At 40.3% G+C, this 18506-nt stretch overlaps 1 protein-coding gene across 2 annotated transcripts in view; it reads right to left on the bottom strand.

Moving 5' to 3' along the window:
- Positions 1-18506, bottom strand: part of lrpprc (leucine-rich pentatricopeptide repeat containing) — a gene marked incomplete at its 5' end in the record, with an annotated part of 54459 nt that overhangs the window by 5934 nt on the left and 30019 nt on the right. For both annotated transcript variants that reach the window (XM_083897213.1, XM_083897214.1), the window contains 11 exons: positions 2399-2514; positions 2604-2731; positions 4271-4475; positions 4563-4651; positions 7398-7524; positions 8332-8449; positions 10718-10860; positions 11340-11430; positions 11545-11613; positions 15396-15502; positions 17829-17953. In XM_083897213.1, coding sequence (XP_083753339.1) covers positions 2399-2514; positions 2604-2731; positions 4271-4475; positions 4563-4651; positions 7398-7524; positions 8332-8449; positions 10718-10860; positions 11340-11430; positions 11545-11613; positions 15396-15502; positions 17829-17953 — 1318 coding nt within the window. The remainder of the gene's footprint in view (positions 1-2398; positions 2515-2603; positions 2732-4270; positions 4476-4562; positions 4652-7397; positions 7525-8331; positions 8450-10717; positions 10861-11339; positions 11431-11544; positions 11614-15395; positions 15503-17828; positions 17954-18506) is intronic.

Below are 18506 nucleotides of genomic sequence, written 5' to 3'. Positions count from 1 at the left end.
ATTTTTGAACATTTTCTGACATTTTCTGGACCATTTGAACCAAATGACCATTTAACATGTGTATGAGTGCATATCATGACAGTGTGTGTGTGAGAGAGCTGTATTAACACTGGTGTGCTTTAAGTACATGGATGTTCTCCTGGCTGAGCAGCAATGAGATCTGATTACTAGCCAGTCGTAAACCTGTTTCACTCATCCTCCTTGTACAGAATTAAAAGCAAGTGGCCAAAAGGCTTTTAACAGAATTACACACATACAAACACACAAGGCCTTCTTTTGAAGTCACTAAGTGGCAGAAAGGGTTGAGCACAATCAAGCAATTAACCATCACTAGGCCACTTCACTCAACTTTGTCCCATGCTCCCGCTCGGTCTCCTCGCTTTTTCCCCTCTCTCACTACTCCAACCACTCCCAGAGGCGACGCAACAACCAGCGAGTTCTTCTCTCTTCTTTGCTCCTCACACACACACACACACACACACACACACACACACCGCCCTAAAAGCTGTGGATGCCCAGGGAATGCTTCCCTTCTCGTCTCTGAATGACTCCTCACAACTCACACATGCACAAAAGCAGTTGTAAACGAGCAAGGACGCTTGCCTCGCCTGCTTCTCTCCATCGCCGCTCCTCTTAACGACTAAATTCATCCCTCTCGTTCTCCGCTTGCTCCCCAACGACTAACCTACATCTCTCCTGATAGCCTCCTCACCATTATAGTCTGCTCGCCTACTTAAAAGCTTTTCAGAAGTTTTGTCCTGGCTTCACTTTAATGATGTGATGGAGGAGTCAAGACACTTCCCTCATGTGACCCTGAGGAGCACAACGGGCCATGATGAGGGACGGATGGGAGCAAGGCTACAACGTTAATCCACTGATGGCAAAAACAAATGGAAGTTCTAGAAGAGTGCATGAGATGTAGTTGTACTTCCTGACAGTGCAGCTAAACACATTCTTCAGTTCGAGTTAAAGACACCACTACCAGGAGTTCAAGGGGGTGTTTAAAACGTTATTTCAGTGCAACTATTGGTTCTAAACCACCAATGATCCAGCCATGTTCAATTTCAAACAAAGAAAAGCAGAACATTTGAGAAAATTAAACTGGTCGATTAAATTTAAAACTGCACATGAGGTGAGAATCATACTGTAGCTTCAAAAAGGATGTGACCCACAATTTGTCTTTAAATAGTGATGAAGCCGAAAGTAGCAAGTAATTAATCCGTTAGTTAACATGCAAGCTTTTGAGACGCTCCTGTTTAAAGACTGAGAGGGATAATAACTCAATATATTATGTAGTAGCTGCTAAGGTTTTGTTATCTTTAGCAAAGTAAATAATTTTATTTAAGTTTAGAAAAATTAGGATACTTTCATTTCAATTTTTATGAATGTTTGAACACACAATGAGCTGGAAAGCAGGTTCCTGTAGTTCATATATAGGACAAAGTCACACAATGCAGCTGAGTGACAGAGGGATTATCACTCAGCAAGTGAGAGGGGAATAATCACCGCCAGAGAGGACGGAGGAACAGATGGAGAACTGCTACGTCTTCTGGCTTTCTGAGAAAATGTCTACATGTCCTCTGCGTCCTCCCAAACCTACATATTCATGTCCCCAGAGTCAATGCAAAGTCATTGAACTGTAGTGGATGAACTGTGTGTTAACCAAGTGAAGCAGCAGGCACCATCAGACTCAGTGGTGTTATGTGGACAAAGATTTCCTCAAATAAACGTGGGGCAGGACAAATACCTCAACAGTTGTGGCATCTGGAAAATCTATGTCAGCATTAGGGTCTGACAACAACCCTGTAATTACTTAAAATGGCGAAGAAAATGCCCAAGAAGATTTCAAATGTCTTTAAAGTAGTCACTGCGGCAACACTCAAAGATGTATGATTTGTTATTTAGTGTTGGTTACGGCAGATCATTTAATCCATTATTTATAGAATTTTCATTTTTTAATTAAATTCTGACTTTTTGAGGCATCTCACTTTGTGTCAGCTTTCTTATGGTCTAGCTCAGTGACCATAATAAAATGAGAAAGGGCTGCAAGAAAATCTAATTTCATCAGACACACAATATGCAGATCAGTAGACATTAGGACATACTTACAATAATCTACATAGGGAACACGTATTCACCATTAACTAGGTGCTTACTAACATATATAAATAGCATAGTAGTCCTTTATTAGTAATCATTAAGCACGTCTTAACACCTTATTATACATAACCTTATTCTACCTCTATTACGACATGAATTAAGATTTTTCCTACATAAGGTGTTAATACTTGCTTAATATTTACTAATAAAGGGCTAGCACCTAGTTAATGGTGAATATGTGTCCCCTAATCTAAAGTATTAACCTATATAGAGATGACACTCAGCCACTTGTACTCACAGCGAGCATGAATTTAGCATCCTCAACTTTGTCATTGTCTAGCAGCTGGAGGAAAAGGTCTGTAGCTGGTCCGTAGCAGGCAAATTGATTGGCGAGCCGCTCTGCCATAGCACTCACTATAATAAAACAGAATGCACATAATGGTCAATGCTTTTTTGTTTGTGTCATATTGTGATGTACACACGTGCACGTGTATGAGGCTTACACTTGTCCAAGGCTGCGTCATTGCCGTCTTCAATCACCCTCCTGAAGACGTAGGACATACTCTGACCAGTGGAATCTGGACTGGTGTAGATGGAATCCAGCAAATCTGTAGCCAAGTCCAGGTCATTGCTAACATGTTTCGATAGGTGGTAAGAATTGATGAGAGGGAGAGGAAACAAATGGGCAGTTAGTGGTTGATCCAAACTACACTGAAAAACATGTAAACATTTATTCTTCAACAAACTTGTACTTGAACAAGACCGTCTCTGAGGGAAAGAGTAATCATCAATCAGCTGATTCAACTCACTCACACACCAACTGTGAAATGCTTTTATGCTGAGGTTGCAACAAGCAAACAAAGCCTGCATACCAAAGTACTACAAATCTGAAACAACTCATTCTGGCAACTCAACCTCACCAGTAACACTTTACGCTGCCTGCTCCCTCCCCACCGTCACCACTCATAATGAATATTTAACTTGCAGGGTGTGTGAGCGTCTCTGTATGTATATGTGCGAGTGTCCAGAGGTGGGAGAACATATCTGCGCTGATTGTTGCGACTGGGACCGTCTGAATAATTCAGCAGGGGGCCCCTCTAAATGTGGCGCTACTCTTTCCGGACCTGCTCGCTTTTCCGCTCTTGCTCTTAACCAGTCAGCTTGACTCAGATACAGCGGGGACGCACGTGTCAGAGCTGCTCAGCGCGTAGCTCCCGGAGGTCAGGGTTCAAGCTGACAGGCCTGCGCTGCAGTGGCCAATCGGGCGTGAGACTGTCCTGCGTTTCTTCACTTCCTGCTGTCCCTACGAGTTGGCAAGGCGATGCTACCGCTCGCGCAGGGGATGCTACTGTTAATGCAGCTAATGTGGTAAGAAGTGCAATGAAAGTTTGATGCACATTGTGTTTAAGATTTTGTTCTCTGTTGTTTCAGGAGCAGTGGAGCTGCAGCAGAAGACGAGTGATTTCATGACATTAAAAGGAATCCATGAATAATCCTAGAACATCTATTAGTACTTGATGCCCCGCTCGCCCTGTAGGCTTTTACTTTAAAAGTGTGTAGCCTAGGATTTTATCACACTCTGCTGCAGGTGCTGCATTTAACTCTTTATCTCTGTGCACAAAAACACACAGCACTACATTATTGATTAGACAATAAAATGTGCCATAGACTAAAATAAGAAATAGAAATGACGAAGAAATGATGATGAAGAAATTAGATTATTTTAAATTAAAAAAACTCTTATAACCAGGCAACATTCCTGCACTGCACAAAGGAAGTGATTCATTTTATTTCAAGACAGACGGAGGCGACAACCATTGTGGTAGCAAACAGGTTGGAGTATGATTGAAAACATAAATAAGGGCTCACAAGACGTTTCTATTGCTCAAAAAAACCTGGTTGTTCAGCAGTTTGACAGGTTAGACACTTTTAATCCAATCCCACCGCTGTGCTGCTGGTGTATATACAAAAATGCTCCCTCAGGTCTGGTAGTGTTGTTTGAAGGAACCCATTTTTAGGACGCGGCATAGAAATAATGCTACACTGGTTCTTTTCGCGAAGACCTAGTGCTGGCACATCACAGTGATTCTTATTCTTAGGAGTGTGTTCCTCCTGACTGCGGCGGACACAAATGTTCGATTGGACATTTCGACAATGAAGAAAATCTTACTTCTTGATGTGTGCCAAAGCCTTGTTGTTGACAAAAACCATTCTTGACAGGTTGAAGTTTGTGCCGAGGTCCTTCAGAATTGACTCCATTTCGTGGATACCCGCCAGGTCGCCATGGCTACCTAGTGCCTGAATCAGTCTGACGACGGCAAGCTGCTTGGGCATTTGACCCATCTGCACCACAGACTTCAGTTTCTCAAGAGCCTCTGTGAAAGGAGTGTTAAGTTAACATGTGCATGTAAAGTGGATCCACAAGTGTGTGTGTGTGTTTACTGCTAATGTCTGTTTCTTACCTTTGGTCTCGCCTCTCTTGGAGTAGGTGATGATAAACAAATTGTTGGCAATATTATTCAGCTGGAAGCCTGGCACATGAGACACAGCACTGGGAGAAAACATTTGTCTTGGTTTAATACATGTTATTTGAGTCTATCTGTTAAAAATAACATTCGTTTGATCCCTCAAGTCAAAGTTTGTACTGTCAAGGATAAAAACCACAATAGAAAAGGACAAACGGTCATTGCTCATTGTTTGGTCATGGATGGGTAATGTTTCAAATGTTGGAATTACATACATTTGTCAGGTATTCAATCCACTGAATTGAGTCATTTAATCTGAATATTGTTTGGACTGAGTTTGGAGAAAATAAAAACAAAAAACAATACAGAAGATTATATAGCAGCTCACTTCTGCATTGTGTTTTTATTCTTCTATAGATAAACTCTCACAAAATGGTACGCAGCTGCCAACTGCCACGTGCCATGTAATCTCCTATCCTATCGGAAGGGTCATTACAATGAATAAAGAAAAATGTTTTATTTTATTTTGTAAGGTGATAATATATTTCACAAACATAGCAATGTTTTCCATATCCGAGTGATGTGCAACCTGTAACTTCTTAACAGGGTGGTTTATACAAAGAGTCCATTATTATCTACTTTAACGCTGACACTGAACCATTAAAAGCAAATCTTTATAATCTGTGATGCCCGAGTTTAATATCTCCTGTGTTTTCTAAATCTCTGAATGATGCGCTTCTCCTTTATAAGGCATTCTACAGGCATCAGGCTCTAGCCTCCACAAAGGCTTGACGGATCAAAATATGAGCTGAAAGACGGAAGACAGGCAAGAAAATGAAAACAAAATGTGACTGACAGCAAATCTGCGCCTCTTGTAAAGCACCAGCTGTGACTCTGAAAATAATACAGACATCAAACAGTTGATTGATGTCATCGTACATGATGTTGTGCTGTCCTGTTGAGCTCCGTCACATGTGTGTCTGCCTATGTATCTGTGTGTGTGGTATTATGTGGGAGGGTGAGACCTCCGGGACTTGCTCCAGCACCTCGTCATTCCTCCCCTCCCTGACGCCGTCTGCTCGTCCCTTTTCAGCCTCCTCCTTTTCATTTCTTTGCCACTAAAACCTCAATCAAGCTTGGGCTACCGTCTTTTTTATTTATTATTATAGCCCTGCAACCAGATTAATCCGTCCGCTCAATTGAGCATCAGGCCTGCAATCCTTATCACCACGGTGACACCAGGCCAAGCAGCATCCAGCAGCCACTGTGACAGGGTCACGGTGGAGATTGGAATTGGTAACACGGTCGCCGACAGATTGCCGTAGAGACTGAGAGGTGGGGGTGTGGGGTCAGAATTATTCTTATCGGGTGAGAGAAAATCTCTAGAGGCTGTCTCTCATTCTCAGTGTGTGTGTGCGTGCGAGTCTCTCATCCACTTTTCCTCAACACACACAGTCGCTCTTCCGTTCTCCTTTTAAAGGTATTCTGCTTTAGCCAAGGAATCCATCATCCACCTCTTCCTCTCTCTCTCTCTCTCAATCACTTAATCTCACCGTAAGCACCCTGCTGCTCAATTCAGTACAGATTACCCAAAAATAAAACACACACGCATTGAGAATTAATGCCTATAGCGTCTTCATTAAACTCGTACATGATTAAATCTAGCCCCTCGTTTACTCCTCCTCTACTATTTAGCTCTTTTTTATCTCCTTCTATTACTTCCCCATTTCCAGCTTTCGAAGACTTTCCTCTCAGCTCCTTTCATTTTTCATTTGGAGAGCAGATAAAATTGGCTTTTATCCAGGCAGGGGTGTCACACACCAAATCAAACACAGACTGGAGATGGGTTATCACTTGCCTCGCACTTATTGAAACACAGGTTTGGAGTTGATATTATTATTTCTCATATCATAAGAGAGTGAACCATGTTGCGAAAGGAAAACAGAGTGTCAAATTATGAACTGCATTTATTCTTTTAGGAATATCATATACATATTTATTTGGCACTGTTTTTCTATGCAGAAAGAAAGGAGGAGATTACCAAGAGAGACAAAGAGAGCACAAAAGATCAGCCGTGGACTTAAGCCAGATCTTTAATACCACTGCCCGTCTGTCTATTTTGTCTGCAGGCTCATGGCCCGATATCCTGATATGTCCCCGTAACAAAACACTGATAAATGACTAATTGGAGAAAGTTTTTTTTCCACAAAGTCACCCATGTCCCAGAAATCCTAAATTAATCTGTACATTTGTGTGTGTGTGTGTCCTACAGCTTAGTAAGAACCACTGTTCATAGCAGGGCTGAGTGTGTTAGTACACAGATTATAATCCTCAAGTCGAGTGAGGAGATGTGTTTTTTTGTTAGCCTGAGGTGACCTGACGCCACACACCAAGCTGACTACAACACATGCTGCCCTAAAGCAAAATATATCATAAAGTACACTTTTATTAACAATTTTGATGAATTATATATAAAAAAAGAAGAAAACAAGTTGCTATTAAAGTGGTTAATTACTTGTTATAGCTGAAACAGACAGTTAGCTTGTTGAAAATGTACTAGAGCACAATAGTAATCTGATTGATAATGTGAGTTACAACTCAAAAAAAAATCAAATATAGAAGCAAAGAAGTTGCCCATAATTGGCCAGGGAGAGTTTTTTAACCAATTAACTGAATATCATGACATGCAAGTCAAAATATATTCTGAGAATTCTGCTTTTATCTATGCCAACAATTGTAGTTGATCTTTTTTAACTTTTGAAAATCTTATTGTGTGATATTTTACCAAAATATGTCTTATGTAATTGCAAAATAAGTTGATAAGGCACTTACATGTCTTTGACCTTCAGGGCATTCGTAATGTTTCCTCCAGACAAAAAAGCACGGATCAGGAGGTCATAATGGCTGGGGGCTACTTTTACACCCACTTCATTAGCTTTCTGAAGCACTTCAAAAGCTTCTGCGGGAAGACAACAACAGAGGAGCAGGGCAAAATAAGTGAGGAAGAGCAGAATTTATGATAAACAGAATATCACAGGATTAATAATATAATCTGCTCTCACAAAGAGGGCTACAGCAGTGAGATCACAATGTCAATACCTTGGTTTCAGTCCAATACTGATGTTTGGTGTCTCTCGGTCTATTTATAGCCTAAAAATGTTGCCTTCCAAGATGATTGGCTAAACGTCATATAAGTTTAATTGGAGGATAAGTCTATTTTCTCATCAAAGTGTATTTAATTGTTATCTGGTCTAACTTAAGTCTGTCTTTTTGATTATGCCAAGATTTCTTTCAGGATTCTGATCCAGAAGCAGTGGTGTGGCATGGTCTACATTATAGGAAGATATACAGGCTATACCCACTGCAAAAAGGCCAGGATTTTGGCCACTTTTTAACCACTTAAAAACGGGCATTCATACGCATCAACTCTGTTTTTTGACAGAAATTATACTCATGTAATTTGTTTTAACAAATAAAGAGAAGAGATTACTGTCGCTTTCATTAAAAAACACCAAATATAATAAAATGTATCATATTTTTGTAGGTTATTGTGCTGCGGCACCCCGTGCTGACAGTATACCCACTACAGTAGAACACACTACACCACTGACCAGAAGTAAGCGGTTTATTAAAGCAAAATTCACACACATTCAGTATACCAGAGCTGCTGGTGTCATCTTATACCTCAGACGGGACAAGTATTTAAAAGCAGCTTCTCATGTCAGCTCTCATGTGGGACAATGATACAGATCCTCCTGCTGCTTACCTCGGACTTTGCCCTTCTTACAGAGGGCCCACAGACGCGTCCGGTATTCAGTTTCGACTGTGGTGGGGTTCGTGGCTTCCTCTGCCTCCTGTTTGGCAGTTGCTTGTTCGTACCAAGTCTGTAAATGACACACACACACACACACCAGTGAGAAAAACAATGTGTGATATCTCCGTCAAAACACAGCTTGATCTAACATTCAAGTGCGTACATGTGTAACTATGTGCTAGCAATGAGCTGGTGTACTGTAAGACAGTGCACTAATGGTGGGCAGGGGCAGAGCCTATAATGCGCGGTCACCCGTGTTCCAATGAGGGGAAGGGGGGTTAAGCTGTACCAGCTAGGGGCAAATTAGGTCTGGCACCCGAGGGGCAAAAGAAAAGTGTGTGTGTGTTAAGAGAGTATGTGTGTTGAAGCAGGGGTGTCAACTCAAGGGCCCCTAGGGTCGCCAAGTTCATCGCTCCAGGCAACAGCAATCACTTCCCGTCTCATCATGCTTCAGGCCATTGGAGCACACTTCTATACATAAACTAAAGCTGAGGAAACATGCAACAAGGAGGAGGGTAGTAATATAATACAAAGAAACAGTAAAATCACTGTTCTATTTTTGTTTTCATATTTTTATACAGTGGAGAATCTACAGTGTAGATTCTGACAGTGCTCATAGCATGGAGGGAACTGTGAGCATGTACTGGCATGTGGAAACGAGAAGCTGCTCTCTGCGGACACCAAACAAACAAAGTGTGACCCAGCCCTAAGACGTTCATCATCTAAATTTGGTTTTGAAGACTATCTAAAAGGGTGTGTCCATAGCATGGCATCAAATTAGGATATTTTGTCAAGACACAGGAGGCCACTGTAATTCTTTGGTAAAAAAAAATATAAATATATATATAAAAAAAAATATATATATATATATATATATATATATGTTCAGATTCAACCTACTTAATTTTGTCTTTTTGGTCTAAATCCAGTTAAACACACATTCGCCTTAAACAACTGTGTATAACTAAGCATCTAGTGGCAGCCATATGTTGGCATTTAGCTGCTGGCTAAATTAGTCTGGAATTACAGAATTACAGACAGATCAAGCTGTAATTCCTTTCACCAGCCAGCCGGTCTGATTGACCACACTTCAGATCAGAGCTTCAATCCTGTTTCTTCTGTACGTAATGAACAGAGGCTTAAAAGTGCAGCAGGGGAGGGGAGGGAGGTTAGGTCCTATGATCAGAGTTTGCGGTGAGTTTGCGGTTTGGTTTAACTATTGAAAAAGAAAGTATTTATTAAAAAAAGGAATAAAAATAACTTTGTATTAGACAGTTGTGTTTTAAATGATGAGCTGCTCCTTCAATCTTAGAAACAAGATACAAACATTATAAACTAGACCGCTGTCAGTTTAAACATACACATCAATAATAGTGTCTGTCAATTTATAGTCTATGATTGTCTTATTGCTCAACATTATTTTCGAGGCAGGATTTTACTTCTGTAAGTAACGTTGAGAATAAAAATGTATATATATCCTTAGCAGAATTTGTGAAATATTGCAAATGATGACCTATCTTGCTTCCAGAGTTCCTACACATATTCAATTTCAAAATGTCATACTTTTCCAGACTCAAATTTCCAGACATCTTGGAGGATTTTTCTGTCAATATTCAACATCTGAATAACAACTGTTAGATGCTTATTATGTAAATAAATGGTTTTAAAATCCTCCACTCATTCTTCATGAAGCCTGAAGCCTGTATTGGCTCCTTTATTGATGCTAAAAGGGCCAATACAGTATTGAGAACCCATCAGGACCATCTCAGTACTTTCTTTTTCACGTTTTGCTTGATGATTTTGCTATTCTGTGATGCTTTATACTTTGAAAATCTTTGAGTATTTGACCATTATGAAAGCATAAAACTGTGCCTGATCACTCATGTTTTTCTTAAAGAATGGTAAACATCTTACAAATTCTGCCAGGGTATATGAGCATAATAATGAGCAGAAATGTTTGTGTACATTGTTACAGAACTTAATTGTGTGTCAACCTTCAGCGTTGATTTTAGAGGCTTTATATTACTTAAATGATTAACTGATCATCAAAACTTATCAGTTCAGTTCATAACCAATGGTATCCCCCACCCTATTATAATCTAAATTGAATGACAAATGTATGCACAGGCACTGCTGTAATGTGTGTTTAACCATCAGTGCCGCATGGCTGCGTGTTTTGTTTGACCTCAGGCATTTTCAGAGCCCTCCAGAGCTCTTGGGAATCTTCGAGCCTTTGCTTTAAGTGACCTCCTGGCAATTATTCATCGCAGTAACACATCTGTCAAATGAGCATCATTGGGATGTACATATTATAAAGCTGTTTTTTTTTTTTTTTTACCTTAGGCAATTCAAAGGGCACCTGGCGGCCATTCTTCTTCAGGATGTCTTCCAGAATAAGCAGAGTCCTCTCCCTTGGAATGATGTTTTCCTCCTGCATTTTCATCCACACTGCCTCCGCCTTCTCCCAGTTGTTTGTCTCCTCTGAAAACAAAAAAAAACACATCATAGTAAGAGTGAGAAAATGTGTTTCTAATGTAATTTGTTGAAGTGCACCAGAGAATCATCTCTGACCAAGTGTTTCTTGTTGAGAAAGGTCAATCAAAGCACTAATCTGATCAACTGACTGGCCCTTAACGATGCTGTATTTTAGGAAACACACCAACTGGTCGTGTGTGTGCGAATGTGTGTGTAATGGGTTGACAATCAGCTTCAACACTCCAATCACAACTGTTATCTGTTGTGCTCTCCACTGCGGCAATCAAACCATGTTTTCTGCTTATTCTGACTGATCTCATTCTGTCACACACACACAGGGAGAGCCTGGGGCTTGAACTATGTACGCTTATAAGCCCATCCAGAGGTGGGAGGTCATGACAACTGAGTGCAAGTAAATGGGAGGTCAAAGACATCTACACACAAAACAGGATTGAAAAAAGAAAGAAATACAGAAAGAAACATACTGCAGAGACGGAGGATATAAGTGTACATCTCATCTCGGTCACACTCAAACAGCTTGGCTGTCAGGTCAACCATCTGCTCCAAGGCCTCCATCTATAGACACAGACAACATATAATTAAAGTTGGAATTTTGTATTTTCACTTTTCTTTTCAATTGCTTCTTTGTGGCCTTGATTATGTTTGTGTCTGTAGGCATGCAAGCTTTACCCGGTTGGAAAATATGCATTTCTCTGCATACCACTGGAGACGTCCAGGCCTTGCCCTGATCCCCGGGGTCTGCAAACATCAAGATGGGAATTTTTAAGAAAAGAAGCAAGAAAGTTAATTAAAAAAAATAAAATGAGGTACATACTGCATAGGACTCAAAACATTTAAACCATGACCTGTAGTGCAAGTGCATACAGATCCAGATAAACCCATCCAGGCTAAAGAACATTTTGTTTATCTCAAATAATTTTTATAAAGTTAAATGACTAAGCAGAATGATATCTAGCATTTTTATTCGAGGGCAATGGTTTTACATGAACATCACACCGATGTATAGTACTGTCAGATTATAGTGAAGTGCATGACTGTGTGACATCGAGTGGACTTGTGGTACACATTTAATGCAACACAGTGCATAGCTACATACTACTACTTTATTAAATATTGTGGAGTTCTCTTATGGAATGAAAACATGAATTTATTCAACTCTACAAAAAGAGACTTCGAAATGCTCTACTGTCAAAGGCAATTATTTCAAACTAAAATAATTCTTGTTTATATATTCAGGATAACTCTATTTAATTTTAATCCCACATACACGCCCTACACATAGTTTTGTAATAGATTTAAACATATGCATTTGATTGTTTTGTATTTGTATTTTCGTATTCAAATGCATTATGGGTGTGGTTTTCATATAAGCCTTTACAGGTTTCTGCTGCACCCTCACATGTACTTTCATCTGTTATCATCTATGTGTTTTATATAGTGTTTTTATGTGAAATAAACTAAGCTAAAAACATCTAACAACATTGAAAACAGTTGTGTTCATACAGAAGTATAACAAGTGAGGTGCACAGTATGGATGCAATATCAGATTAGTTTTGATACGTCCTAGGCAAATTTGTTGATTAATTTAGTTATTTTAATTAATAAAACAGTATTTTCTCAGTAATAAAAAAAAATAAAATAAAAAAAAACCTCTGTAAGAACTTGCAACATTTAAGGCAATGCTTGTAACCTGCTGAACAATTCAAAGGAGGTAAGATTAGATTTTATGTTAAACACACAATTTCAATTAAGGATTATACCGTCCCGAGAATAAAGTCCCACCAGCTGTAAATGTCCCATTTTAGGGGGATTTGTGGTATTTTCAGGGCACCAGTGATTTGCGGATAGGTCCGAGTGTATGAGCTGTCAAATAAGGGCTGACATAGATTGATCTGCTGGCTCATGTAGCTGAGATTTAGCCTGATACTGTATGCAGAGTGACTAGATGATTAATATCAGAGAGTAAGCATGATCAGGATTTCATCTGTCTCCTGGGGCTTTGATACAAGCTGAATAAATAAGCTGAATAAGTCTGTGACTGAGAAATCTCACTCGACCTCTCCTTCCTGGTAATCGGGGGCTGAGGAAAACAAAGAAAGAGGCACAAAATGATCCAGAAGTTAATCTGCATGAGGATCAACGACGCTCAATTCCTGCTGGCCTCTTTGATGGGAGCCCATCATACCGTGAGAGGGAGGGGAGAGTCAAGAAAAGATGAGCTTCAATCCCTTTCCCTGCCCTTCCCTCGTGGCTGTCATCCTTTCCTCTTCCAATCCCCACTTCTCTCAATCCCTCCCTCTTCTTCCAAATCTCCCATGCTCCTGCTCCGTCTTTCCCCCTGCCTCTCCATCCGGCCCAGGCAAAGGCATTATGTTCTTACCCAACCAGCCAAAGGGACAAATTAAAATGTGTTGCACTCTCTCTCTCTCTCTCTCAGGCTGTCTAATCTTCTTAGAGACTAAGGCCCAGTGCAAGTGCTTCATTTTTTTTTTTGCCTCGGTTTTCTTTATGTGGTAAAGTCTTGCAGGCACAAAGCAGCCACTGCACATCTACTCATGGACATAAACATACTCCCGTACACACATGCACATAAACATGTGAGTATGTTTGGGATTTTGAATCTGTCACAACAAATCTGCCTAATCTGAGCAGAAGACAAATCCTCATAAAAAGGAAGGCACATCTTCTACATACACATGGGTGGATTACAAAAAAGAAAAAACAAAACAGCAGAGACTTTCACTTTAAGCCAGAGATAAGGAAGAAAATATCAACCATGTCAGATTATCATGGCAATCCTGACACACGGTAGACTGATCAGAGTGTATTACTTTCATTGTTTTTCCTCATTAAAACTCATGTGTAACTTTACAGGTACACATACACAAAAAAATAACATACATGGGCAACCTTGACTGACCTCCACTTAACAAACCCTCTCCATCTCAATTCCTAATGTTCTAATTCTACTAATCACCTGGCCACTTACACACACACATACAAATAGCTAAACCCCTCTCCCTAACACAAAAACACATAATGGCTCACCACTCTTTAGCAATACTACCTAACCTTGACCATCTCTCTCACACACACACAAACACACACGCTCTCGCACACCAAAATAATTGGCCTGGCCACCTAACAATCCTCTACCTAACCATGACCATTTAGCACAAAATTGGCCACCTTTCTCTATCATTACATTTAATTAGCTGTGATTAATCAGCTGCCAATTATACCAAACACAGCCTAAAGAGAGACACCACTCTGGACTTCCACTTGACGCCCTCACAGGGTGGAAAAAAAAGAGTATTTGTGTGTATGAGTGACTGTGTTTGCATATCTGAGTGATAGATATGATTCTATTGTAGTTGTATCACCTGAGCAGTGCACTACATCCGTCAGCATGCAAGTATATTAAGAGACAGGAGGTGTAAACTTTCTGCTTTTTCCTCAATATCACATGTAAAAGGGACAGCAACTTTTGAAATGTATCATCTCAGTAACATTATTTGCTCTTGGTTCATTCTGGGTTTAAGGCAACAATGCGATGTGCCATGACTTTTGTCCAGTTGACAAGTGAAGATGCGCCAGCATTACATAATGCATCTTTTAAAGATCTGTTGATTTCATCTCACATTCTCTTTAGTCAAAACCAAACAGATGGAATGATGCAGTTGAGCTTTTGTCACTTTAACCTCCATCGTGATGTCAGCATTTACATCTCCTGTAGTCCATGTATAAGGCTTCACCAATCTCTCACACCACCAGCATGTAGCAGACTCTTTGTTCTAAGTAGGATAACAGCTATACAATCCAGCGTAAGAAGAATGAAAGCATGTCAGTAATATTTCAGAGGTTTTGAAAATCCTCAAGAAGAAACAAATCCCTCTATTAGTGCAAAACGGGACAAGAGTGAGAGAGGAAGAGTGGAGTGTGGGCTCATAAACAATCCCCTTTTCATGTCATCTATGTGAACATTGCTTCTTATTTGCCTCTTGTTTTCTCACACTAATTTACAGGGTTTTATAGCAGGACGTAAAATGACAAATCTATGAATATTCATGAAATATTCCGGTCGGATTAACTGCTGTGATGAGTTTTCTGTGGATAATGACAAGTTTTCTTCAGATATCAGGAGCAGAGGTGCTTCCAATGAAGACAAGTGTCTTAACTGTTTCACTGTTTGTAAAGCACAATAAAAGAAAGCTGAGACAGAGATTCACCTTTTAGAGGAATGCTGCAAGTAAATGCAATTAGGCAATCGCCAATGGCTGATGTGTTCATCTAATTATCAAAACAAAATGTGAGTGCCAGTGAAATCAAGCCAATCACATCTCTACTTTAGGAAAAAAAAACAGTTTCAATTCAGGTTGGTTATTATACTGACAATAGTATTATACTTTAGTCAAATAGCAATGATGTTGATTTCTAGTCCTTTATGATCAAAACCATGCAGAGAACTGGGGTACAAATATATCAGGAATAAGCAGTACAGCATGAGTGCATGTGTATACCTCAATGATCTTGCGAGCCTCCCGGAAGCGGCCCGTCTGCAGGAACGCAAAGAACAAATCATACATCATATTCATCTCCCCTCGCTCCTGACTCACGAAGTCCATTGCTAAAGAAGAAGACACAGGGGGGGAAACAGAGCAGAAAAAAGGTCATGAATAAAAATGACTGCAAGGTGAACAAACACAACCCCACACTTCATCCTTGAATGCCGATTTTCATTATTTGGCACAATGTCCCAGGCGTAGAGCACCGACCTATCGTGTCTGCTCACACAAACACAAGTCCCCCGTGAAAACTCTAAGCTCTTCTGGCAAACTTACTAAAGTGCTGCACTCACTGTTCTGTATTATCTTTGTCTAGCAGCTTCAGACAGGTACCACACACACAGACAGTGTCTACATTGGCTCATCGCTGTCTGCCTCCATTTTAGCAACACCATATACCATAGTATTTGTACATTTATCTTGAGTCACATTATAGTCAGTGCATATTCAACGTTATCGTCACATTGTATCGTCCAATTCAAAATCTTAAGTCTGTGTGTTTTCAGACTAAACTCTGGTAGAGTATCTTATATCCACATCCCAATTTGTAGCTTTGGTCATCTCAGGTTTCTGTAGACGTTTCCTGGTTAAAATCACATTTCAATAGAATTCCCTGGTTTGTGTGGTTGCCAGACCCTCAAAACTCTCATTTTATAATTTTTTTCCAGTTGTTGCTTGAACAGACGTCAAGGTCAAACATATGAGTCATGGTTTTAATTTGTTTGGGACCACAGAAGGTCAGTCTGTTGGAATGGTTCTAGTATATTTCTGTTTTGAGTTAGTAATTCAACTATACCATTCATAAACTGGAACAAACACATGTCCATAAAAGTAAAACATTGTGCAGTTTGCTGCAGAGCTTAACTTGTACATACAATGTTGAGAGATCGAGGGCAACTGTTGTATTTCGTGAATGACTTGTCTCTGCATTTGTGAGGTAGTGAACAGAATCATTTATTTCACAATCGACTAATTCACATTCCTTTGTCGCTGTAAAAGTCATGTTGTTTTGAAGCTGCAGTAAAATGAGGATCTGTCATCTTTTATTGGGGCAAAGGTGTGCGGAGAGGTGGCTCCACTTCACATGTTCAACCTTTACACACTCGAGAGCCACTTGCCCCCGCAGCACATTGAACTTTACCTTTTCGCTGCCCTGCTGTCGACATACAGGGAGTCTGTTCAAACTGTTATCAGCTGACATGCTTCGCCAAGACCCTGCTCTCAACCTTTCTCACTCTCTGGTCCTCTTACACTCTTGGAATTGTTGGCACTTGTTATATTATGTGTCAATGCAAACACACACCCGCACACACCAATGAATAATACAAAGTTAATGTCAACCAGGAGACACAGAAAGCTTGATTAATTTTGCAGTGAGAAGTAGAGACAGTGCAGTTCTTTTCTGATCATGATGAGGCTGTTATTTATGTGTGAGATGGGGCATACCGACGGCCCAAGGCAGACATTGCTGATGTTCATGATCATGACTGGTATTATCCTCCTTTCAAATCCAACAAGGGGTCTGTTATATGTCATTCACAATCTAATTCCAATCGATTTATCATCTTTAACCCTTCAACGCTGACATTTTCTGGCTATTTTCTGGTTAAAATAAGCAAAAAAATATATTTTATCAACATGTCATATGTCTGAATGATTACTTTTATTCTCTATAAATGATTGATAAACTAAGGGTTACTTTTTAACATCCTGTGATAGGGTAGAACTTCAAGTTTTTAGGTGGAGAGATGCTGTCCCGCCCACCCATTATTCAATCCGTAACTCAAAAGAAAAGCTTCAAAAAGTGTGGGGACCTTTTCTGGAATACTTTCATAATTTTAAAACTTGCTAGGGGCTGGATACCTCAGATTTTGCTTTTCGGTATCAACAATACCAAGTGTAAAAATGTGCCCGATGCTTGCTTTTGGCCCATCCGTGGGTTCATGATTTGTGTATATTTACTTCTCCATCTTGTTTTACTTAATTGTACTTTATCAGAGTCGAACCCGACTTCCAGCTGCAAGCTGTTTTAATCCAGGAATTAAGCACAATTGGTTTACTTTTTCTGTATATTCGCTTGTGAATGTGTCTGGTTAGGTAATGATATGTTTGGGGGTGGGGTTAGGGCTAGATAAGTTTTCTCGATGTGTGCTTTTGTCACGTACTGTTATTTTCTCTCGCTATTATGGATGTTCAGGATAATTTCTCTTGTCCTATGTGTTGATTGTGAAAATCTGGGGCTCTTTCCATTTGAGGAGCTGGAATAAGCAAGAGCTTGTCCAACTTGGTAACCTGTTGTGGTTCTTGATCGTAGTTGCCACTAAATGGGTTGATTAGAAGAAAATATAGTGTTTTTTATGACAAAGCCAAATGGCTGTGTAGACGAACCTTTCTGTAGAAGTTCCGTGTCTCCTTTCTCCACCAGAGCAACAAGGATGTCGTGAATGCGAGGAAGTTGTTTGTAACGCTTCTGACAATCCAACACTGCATCTAGGGCTCCAGACAGGTCCTGACTGCAGGTATGCAGGCACACACACACAAGGAGCAAGAAAGGGAGAGCAAGTTAGATGTCAGGGCTCTCCAATCAGTCATGTAACAGATTGTCTCGGCAGAGAATAGAGTATATCGTGGGTGTTAACCCTGTGACCTCCCATTCAAGCAATGTGACCCGCAGCAACAATATGGGCCTTTGAAATCATGACAGCACAACTATGGGTGATGAGGCCTTTTGACCCCAATACATCATTTTCGCAATCAGGTTCACTCTCACACACCTGCCTGCGAGTGGCTAATGTCTCTCTGGACACGCTTTTAGAGGGGAAGCAATGCAACAGATAAAAGGACTGCACTGATCTTTACCCTCAGCTCCCTTTACGTCTCCCAAATTCTCCCCTGCTTTCTCCTCCTTTGTCCTCTTCAACTCCCTTTAACCCCTCATTTCCTATTCGCTCAGTTTCATTTTCTACTCATGCTTCTCTCGCCTCGCTTTCTTCTTTCTCTTTTTCCACCTCAACATCTTCCTTTTGATTCCATGCTGTCAGCTTTCACTCCCCTCCGACGACCTTG

Source organism: Microchirus variegatus (genome assembly GCF_963457635.1).
Source record: "Microchirus variegatus genome assembly, chromosome: 11".
Taxonomy (NCBI): domain Eukaryota; kingdom Metazoa; phylum Chordata; class Actinopteri; order Pleuronectiformes; family Soleidae; genus Microchirus; species Microchirus variegatus.
This window is presented reverse-complemented; position numbering and strand designations above follow the sequence as displayed.